General features: G+C 45.1%; 1 protein-coding gene and 1 pseudogene across 1 annotated transcript; one reads left to right on the forward strand and one right to left on the reverse strand.

Annotated features, from left to right (window-relative positions):
* The first annotated feature begins 386 nt into the window (after positions 1 to 386).
* LOC136469606 (F-box protein At5g49610-like) lies at positions 387 to 1,722 on the forward strand. The gene is made up of 2 exons (XM_066467733.1): positions 387 to 1,447; positions 1,536 to 1,722. The coding sequence occupies exons 1-2, from the start codon at positions 387 to 389 to the stop codon at positions 1,651 to 1,653; spliced, it is 1,179 nt and encodes a 392-aa protein (XP_066323830.1). The 3' UTR covers positions 1,654 to 1,722.
* A 1,405-nt stretch (positions 1,723 to 3,127) lies between these two features.
* LOC136473006 (kinetochore protein NDC80 homolog) lies at positions 3,128 to 8,049 on the reverse strand (annotated as a pseudogene).
* Positions 8,050 to 8,365: the final 316 nt, after the last annotated feature.

Raw genomic sequence — 8,365 nt, forward strand, 5'->3', positions numbered from 1 at the left:
AGATGTCAACATGCAGTATAAACGTGCGTGCAGGATGTTAAATATGGCAACTTCTTCGGCCGGCGGCGGCGGTGTAAAAACGTGTAATTCGCATTAATGGATGGGCTGTCGTCCAGGTCGATCTCAGCTCGCCCAGGTTTTCCAGCCCGAATCGGTGAACGACGGACGGACGGTCCACCATGCATGGATCTTTTCTCACCAGTCACCATATATATAGCACATACGACGACCGAGGTTAGCGACGACGAGTTGTTGCTGTGATCCACATCGTTGGGTCGTCGTTCCTGTCTTCCTGAGCAGATTTCCTATATATAGCTACATATATACTGGTCGTTTTTGTTACTACCTCTTACTACTAGTCAGCACAGCAGTTAGCGCAAGCGGCAATGGCGTCGTCGCCGTTGTCGGCGCCGGAGGAGGAGCGGAGCCACAGCGACGCCGACGAGAACGGCGGCGGCGGTGGCCTACCCGAGGACCAGGTGTTCGAGCTCCTCACGCGCGTGCCGCTCGACGACCTCCCCGCGTGCCGCATGGTGTCGACGCGGTGGCGCAGGCTCACCTACGAGCCGGCGTTCGCGTCGCTGCACTGCCGCCGCGCCGCCGCCGTGTCGGGTTACCTCGTCCAGAGCATGACCCACAACCTCTACCACGCCGACTTCGTCTCCATGCACGGCTCTCCGACGCCGAAGGCGATCTCGCTCGACTTCCTGCCGTCCGCGCACGTCCGTGTGGAGGCTGTGTCCGCGCACCGGGGCCTCGCGTGCTGCGTCGAGGCCGACACGGCGCGGCCGCCCTGCTACTACGTGTGCAAGCCGGCCACGCGGCAGTGGCGGGCGCTGCCGAGCCCGCGGGTGCGGTTCCGCACGGCCGCGGTCGCCATGGTGGCCCGGCCCTCGCCTTCCGCCTCCAGCACCGCGGCGGAGTTCAAGGTCGTCCGGTTCTCGGTCCCGGCGCTGCGGGACCGGCTGCGCTGCGAGGTGTTCGACTCGCGGCGGTTCGCGTGGCGCCGCGCCCCGGACGTGCCGCTCTGCCCGGACTCGCTCTTCCGCCCCGCGGCGCCCGCCGTGCGCGCGCACGGCGCCATGCACTGGCTCCGCTGGCCCGACCGCCTCACGGGCGCGCAGGACGTGTTCGAGTTCGACGTCAGGGCCGAGGCGTGGCGGCTCATCCCGCTGCCAAGGGAGGTGGACGAGATGGACGACCCGTGGGCGCGCAAGCGGATCGCCGCCGTGGAAGGGAGGCTGTGCTTGCTGGTGCTCACGGACGCCGCTGTGGACGAGGAGGTGCTGGAGGTGTGGGAGATGGCGAACTATGGAGAAGGGAGGTGGAGGAAGAAGATGACGGTGAGCTTGAAGAACCTCCACGCGAAGGAAGGGCCGGCGGTGATCCTCGGTGACCTCCACTCCTCCGATGTCGCCTTCTTGCATAGCTTCTGCAGAGTTATGTGGTAATCAACTAGTAGCGCTGCATGACGATCGACATTAGTTATTGAATTTGCATTCATAATCCAATAATGTGTTTGACTCGGATTGCAGGTATGATTTACGGAAGGGAAAGATGGCTGAAGTCCAAGTGAAGCACGTATGCATACAAGAAATTTTCAAGTACGAATCGGACTTGATTCCCTGCGACATAGGTAGAGCATGCCGGTAGCCAGATCGAAACTGCGTGTTCTGAAGATAATGATCATGATGATCATTATGATGATGATGTCGACAAATTCAATTAGCTTCCTGATCTTTACTGTTCGATTCTTGATCAGCTTCTATAGCATTTCTTTTTTAGAGAAAAAAAAAACATTTTATTCTTGTCTATGCGTAACCTTTGGCTGTTTAAAGCAAGACTCGAAAAGCAATTAGAAAAACCAAGACGGGCAATCTAATCGTTAAAGCCTATTATTAGACGAGAATCTATTTTCAAAAAAGAATTATTAGATGACGCTATCAGCGCTCGGCGAAAATCTCAGTTATCACTGTCTGGACTCAGGATGGTGATCGGTACATCTATTTTTGTCACAGACCACGTCGTTTATCCCTGGCAGTAGGCTAGTCCGGCAGTGGGCGGGCGGGGGCGGCGAGGAGGTGAGGAGGTGGAGCACCGCCGACCGTGGAGGTGGAGGCGGCGGCTAGGGCAGAGCAGGGGCAGGGGAGGCTCACGGGTGACTGCTTGACGGAGCCGACGGATTAGTGGAGGGCAGGGTCGGAGGGTGGCAAGATGGTGAATCGCAGACGGCTGTGAGTGGTGGTGCGAGGCGGCGGCGGGAGGGGTCACACGCTTCATGACCGTGCGCCCCGTCACACGTTAACTGCCTCCATCATTTATACTAAACCACATAGACCAAAAAAATTGCACTCGCTTTCACTCTAATTTGAATTCATATTTTTTAGTCTGCTAGGTGAAGCCAGAATCCTACAAAACTTGTCATATTACTTGGTGGCACTAAACCAAATGTGGTTTGAAGGACTCTCCAAATAAATCTTGTAAGACAATTAAAAAAATAGGTGTTGGATTGTTTTCTTATTGCAAAAACAGTATGTCATCTCGATTTTAATTTTTTCTTTATGAGATTGTCTTTTGTTAAAATGGCTCCGTAAAAGAAAAAACCTCACAAAGATTTTGATTTTAAGAGGCAATTTAACATCTAAAAAGAGACTTATTGAGAGGCAATACCATTTCCTTTTACTAAATGTTCATACATTGAGTGCACTGTGAAGAACTGAAGATCCCTTGATTAGTAAAAGACCGTTTGACGGAATCTTTTTGGCCATCGTGGTGCACCAATGCAACTTTTCTAACCAATTCATTCCATTTAGGTATTAGTGCCCACTAACATTCTCTAAAAAGTTATATTAAAAGGTGTATGGTTGAGGACATGAGCAAATGAAATGTGCTTTTTCCTTGTAACTTAATATAAGGAAGGTGTTGTCTGAGAGTAAAGTTTCGAAACCACTTATTCTCCCATGACCTGATTTGGGTGCCACTGTGAAGATTAACACTAGAAAGATTCAGAAAGTGATCTTTGACCTTCATAAGGCCTAATAAAAATTGAGTTATATATTTAGATCTAATCAAAATATTAGCATATTTTTTTATTACACGTCTATTTAGTAGAAGAGTATGCAACATAAATAATATAAAATATGGGTCTAGAGTTATATATTTACAATAAAGTGTATGCATTAGACTAATACCCATGAAATTACCGAAATTCGCAAAAAAAAATGCGTAAATTTTGAACCCTGGTCAAGGAATACATGTTGCTACAATCACTTCCACCTCTTACAGTAGCTATAACCAAGATACTACAAGTATATAGAAAGAGAACAAGTGTAAAGTATTAATCAAGTACTTTTCTACTTTCCTTTGAGCACTTGGGTGATGACTGTCTTGGATGCCAAAGACGCTAGCAAGTACTGGAGCTTATTTGCAGCTACAGCAGCTGTGCTCTCTCTGCTAGCACTGTAGTACAATGGCTGTTTCTGGCTACTAAGAAGTTCCAGCGAACAGGCCTGCTATATAATCAGCAGTTTCATAGAGTTCCTTCCTCCTCTGAGCAATTGTTGTTTCCATGAACTCTTTATATTCAGCCATGGAATCAAGAAGCTCCAGAAGATCCTTAGCAGCCGCCTCAGTATCTTCTTCAGCTTTAAGTGTTGCATCTTGGAGCCTCTTCTCTGATATCTATCAAATCAAATTTCGTTTGAATTGTCTTACTCCAATGTGCTAAACTAATAAAGGAATGTATTTTAAGTATTAACAAAACAAAAGGTCAGGAAGTACCTTAAAAAAATCAGCTGCCTCCTTTTCAAGAGAAATCAAACTATTCTTCTTTTTCTCCAACTCATCTTTCATTTGTCCTAGCTTCAGATGTGAATCTTGAGTCATCACTTATAATTTCACGATCCAGTGAATTCAAACGAGCAACCATCTAGACAACAGATACAAGAGGTTCAACTTTATTATTTTGCAATAATTATTCTGTAAGAATCCAGATAAGCTTAAGCTGTATGGTAAAAGCCAGGCCAAGCACTTGTGCATATCGATAATTGTTTAGACTCTAGAATCACCATGAAAAGAGAGTGGATAAGAAATTCATGAACACCCAAAAAAGGATGCAAACCGCAATAACATAATCAATTAAATGCTCCTACATAGGGGGGGGGGGGGTATCCAATTTCAAATATTTGACAACTGTTCCAACATTGACTGATCGGCATATTCATTGTTTTATTGCGGCCCTAAATTTGATATTGTCTTCAAGATACTCATCAACTCCACATACATAGAAGTCCTAAATTCAGATGAAGGTTGGAGGGCATCCACTTACTCCCTCCATTCCAAATTACAGTTCACTTCGGCATTGTCTTATATCAAACTTCTCCAACTATGAACGAGTTTTTAGAAAAATATATTAACATCTACAAATTCAAATAAAGACACAAAGACATTTCATGGAAAATGTAATGAAACAAATTTGATGTTGCAGATGTTGATGCATTTTTCTATAAACTTGGTCAAAGTTAGAGAAATTTGATTTAGTAGCTCTCAAGTCTAATCACAACATACCAGTATAATCAATGACATAAATCCAAAATCGAATTTATTAACAGCACAAATGAATTTTCATTAACCAAAGGCATTCTTCGTGCTAACTTCACCATAAGTTTCATGTGTAAATATAAAATGAGATAAAAGGAGGGTAGGACATCTGCCTAATTCTTAGCAAATAGATGTTGGCAATATGCCCACTGTCTCGCTTCTCTAATCAAAAGGCATAGCATTAGAAAAGCAATAGACTAGATAACCCTCAAGTCAAATCACAACACATCAAAGTATAATCCATGACCTAAAATCCAAACTGCAATTTCCAATAACGGCGCCAATTAATCATAATTAGTCGAATTCGAATACTTGGGGCCTTTTCACCACAAATTTGATGTGCGAACATGCCCAGCACACAGCCCATTTATACAAAGCACTACTCTTACTGATTTTAGTAAATATCAGCTCAAAAAGGCTTGATTTCTGGTTAATCCAGCTAATAATTTACTAAAAGGACCAGCAGTAAAGCTTTATCATGTTGAACCAACTGACTCTAGAAACTACATCAACATCTGATTAATTGTCTTATTGATATATCATTTCCAAAAATGTGATGGGTTCTATCATTTAGCCAATAGTGCAAAGTAATTTCAGAATAAGCATAACAAATAAAAGAGGAAGGACAAAATAATTTCATATCACATTTACTCTACAGGCTATAAAATGTAATTTAGTGCTTGGAAAGATGGACTGACCTCGTCATTTTTTGCCTGGAGACTGGAAATATTATTCCTTTCCTCCTCTAGAACCTTAACATTTCCATGCAGCTGCTTCTGTAGATCATTTAGGTTTTCAAGATTTGAGAGACAACTCCTCTTGTTCTCCTCAACATGAGCCACAAGTGCAGGTTTTAGTACTGTTTTGTAACCAGTACCAAGCATCTCAGCAGGAGAAGATCCTTTAGAATTTATCATGTACTGAAAATCAACAGTAGGTTTCAACCTGAAAAGTGGCCCAGAAGTTTAAAAATGAGCACATAATACAAACAGAACTAACAAAAGGAGCTAGTAGAGCAGATACAAACAACAGAACCACAGTTAAAAAAATAACATTTCAACCTTTGTTTGCCTTTCTGTTTAGTAAACACAACAACAGCAAACAGAACATGATGTCAGCTGGCTATTCAAAAGGCCCCAAAAGTTTAGTGAAATGTTTTTTTTTCCCCAAAAAATTTCGTGGAAACTAATCGTTGGACTTCACAATAGAATTTTCAGCGTAAAAAATTACAGTATTCACCGTTTGGCACATATTCCAGCAAGTTCAATTTATTTGTCTAGCAAAATTATCCTATTACTAATGTCCATGTCCAGTCCGCATTATTCAATTTTTTGAGGTCTCAAGGACCAGGCATTAAATACTTTTAAGAAAATATATAATAGAATAACATAGTTTGTACATAAATTACTTTTCACATTGTGCATTGACTTTGTTTACAATGGTTTTGATTTCAAGTTCTTTGTGGTTCTCTGATTTATATACCATTCATGGTGATCAGGAAAAATATCAAAATAGATCAACACCAAAGTCATAAGGCCAAGCTGATTAATCTTTCATGCATTTGATATTTTGTTGATTGCAGATAGATAGTAGCACTGTAAATTTAAACCAATCGAAACTCAAGGATAACTGAAAAATCAAGCATTCAAATGTGTAATAAAACCACTCATGAAATTTCAGATTCATAAATACAAGTGAACGATAACAACCTAACCTACACTAATTTATATAGTCATGCAGAACTACAATGAGCACAAATAAAGGGGCATGCCAACAACAAGAGTAACAATGTAAACTGTGATGAGCACAATAGCACCGAAACAAAAGCATATCTGAAACAAAAAAACAATTAAGAAAATTAATAAATTTTTAGAACCACAACTATATAAGGCCTAAAGATCTATACAGAGCAAAATGATTCTCCCAAAATACAAAGAGTTTTGAGCTAATAAATTCTAACAAGAATCTAGAGCATGGCACTTGACTATAAAAATATTCAAATGAATGATTATATATAGTTTTCTTTATCAGAACAGAAAGGTTTATTTTTTACCAAAAAAAGAAATCAACAATCAATAGGTAAATAAGAATGGTATGGTTAGCCTTGGTTCCTAGGTGTAGCTACAGACAATTTCTATTAGAATGGAGAGAAAGTAAAATTAAGAAAGTATAGCAGATGCTGCAGCACGTTCGTACTTTTTGAGGGCCTGGTTGCACTGCTCAGCAAGCGTCTCAAGCTCCTCAAGCTTGGTAACCAGCTTAGCTTCAACTTCCCAGACCTTATCCTCCAGTGCTGCTTTCCCCTTCTCAGCGTTGGCAATATCATCTTCAATCGCCTGCATCTCCCTACGCATTCTATCCATATCCCTCACATTCCACCGGCTGAGCATCCACTTGTTTCAATAGATCCTGAACTTCAGCAGCAGCGCGCTCGGGTGTCCAACACTTTTGCCTCCAACTCTTTCTCCAAATTCCCCAACACATGTTCCCTTTCGTTGATCTTAGTTTTCCAAGCATCCACCACTGCCTAAACTTGAGAATATCAGCAATGAAGGCTTCCTTCTCTGACTCCAGTGCTCCCCGCCGCGAGGGACCCGAGATGAGCTTATTCACCTCGGTCTCCAGTTCCTCGGCCTCCTTCTCCAGGGCACCAACTGTTGCAACGGACGCCTCACCAGTCATCCGGGCTTTGCAGGTGTACTCCTCGTCGAGGGCCACGACGGCGTCGTCGTCCCCCAACAAGAAGTGGGAGTAGCCCTGCGTGGTGTAGAGCAAAAGATCGTTGGATGGGTCGCCCTGGGCATCCAGGTCGTCTCCTTGGGCGTAGCAGAGGGTGGTGAGCCAGTGGAGTACGGAGAGCACCACCGGCCACGAGTGCGGGGTGCCGGGGGCCTTGAGCGCGGAGCGGGTGACCTTGTAGGGGCACCCGAGAAGGCGGAGATCCTGGATGAGGTCATCCTCGAACGTGGCGTCGTTGCGGGCCAATTGGAGACGGTCGACGAGGAGGCGGAGCGCCGCCTGGATGTCGCGCGCGGCGGGCAGAGGCCCCCGGAGCGTGACGCCGGGGGCGAGGAATCCGTTGACGACGCGGAGCGCGGCGACCAGCGTGGGGCGGTCGGAGAAGTTGGGGGCGGCGCCGACGCCCGCACCGGCGGTGGAAGCGGGGCGGCTGCTGCAGAGGCTGGCGGCGTCGGAGTCGCGGCGGGAGAAGGCGGAGTCGAGGTTGCGGATAACGCTGGCGTCCAGCGCTGGGGTGGCCTCGGACGCGGTGGAGGGCACCAGGGAGGGCTTGGGGAACCGGCGGCCGCCGCCACGCCGCATGGTCGCCGCGGATCTAGTGAGTTTGGGGACTGGGTTTTTTCTGTTTGAAACTGGGTTGGGGTTTTTTTTCGAAAAGGAGCGGCGACGGCAGGGAAAGGGCGAGCGGGGCGTACGGCGTGTGGCCGTGCGGTGCGGAGCGAGGAGTGAGGGTGTGTTTAGTTCCATAAATGAATTTTTTTTTTTTTACATCCGATGTTTTGGGACGTCGAAAAGGGTTTTCGGATATTAATAAAAAAACTAATTACATATCTCATCTGAAAACTGCGAGACGAATTTATTAAGCCTAATTAATCCATCATTAGTGCATGTTAGTTACTGTAGCACTTATGATTAATCATGTACTAATTAGTCTTAAAACATTCGTCTCGCGATTTCCAACCAAACTGTGCAATTAGTTTTTTTCGTCTATATTTAATACTCCATGCATGTGCCGTAAGATTCGATG

Source organism: Miscanthus floridulus, chromosome 8, assembly GCF_019320115.1.
Source record: "Miscanthus floridulus cultivar M001 chromosome 8, ASM1932011v1, whole genome shotgun sequence".
In the NCBI taxonomy this organism is placed as follows: domain Eukaryota; kingdom Viridiplantae; phylum Streptophyta; class Magnoliopsida; order Poales; family Poaceae; genus Miscanthus; species Miscanthus floridulus.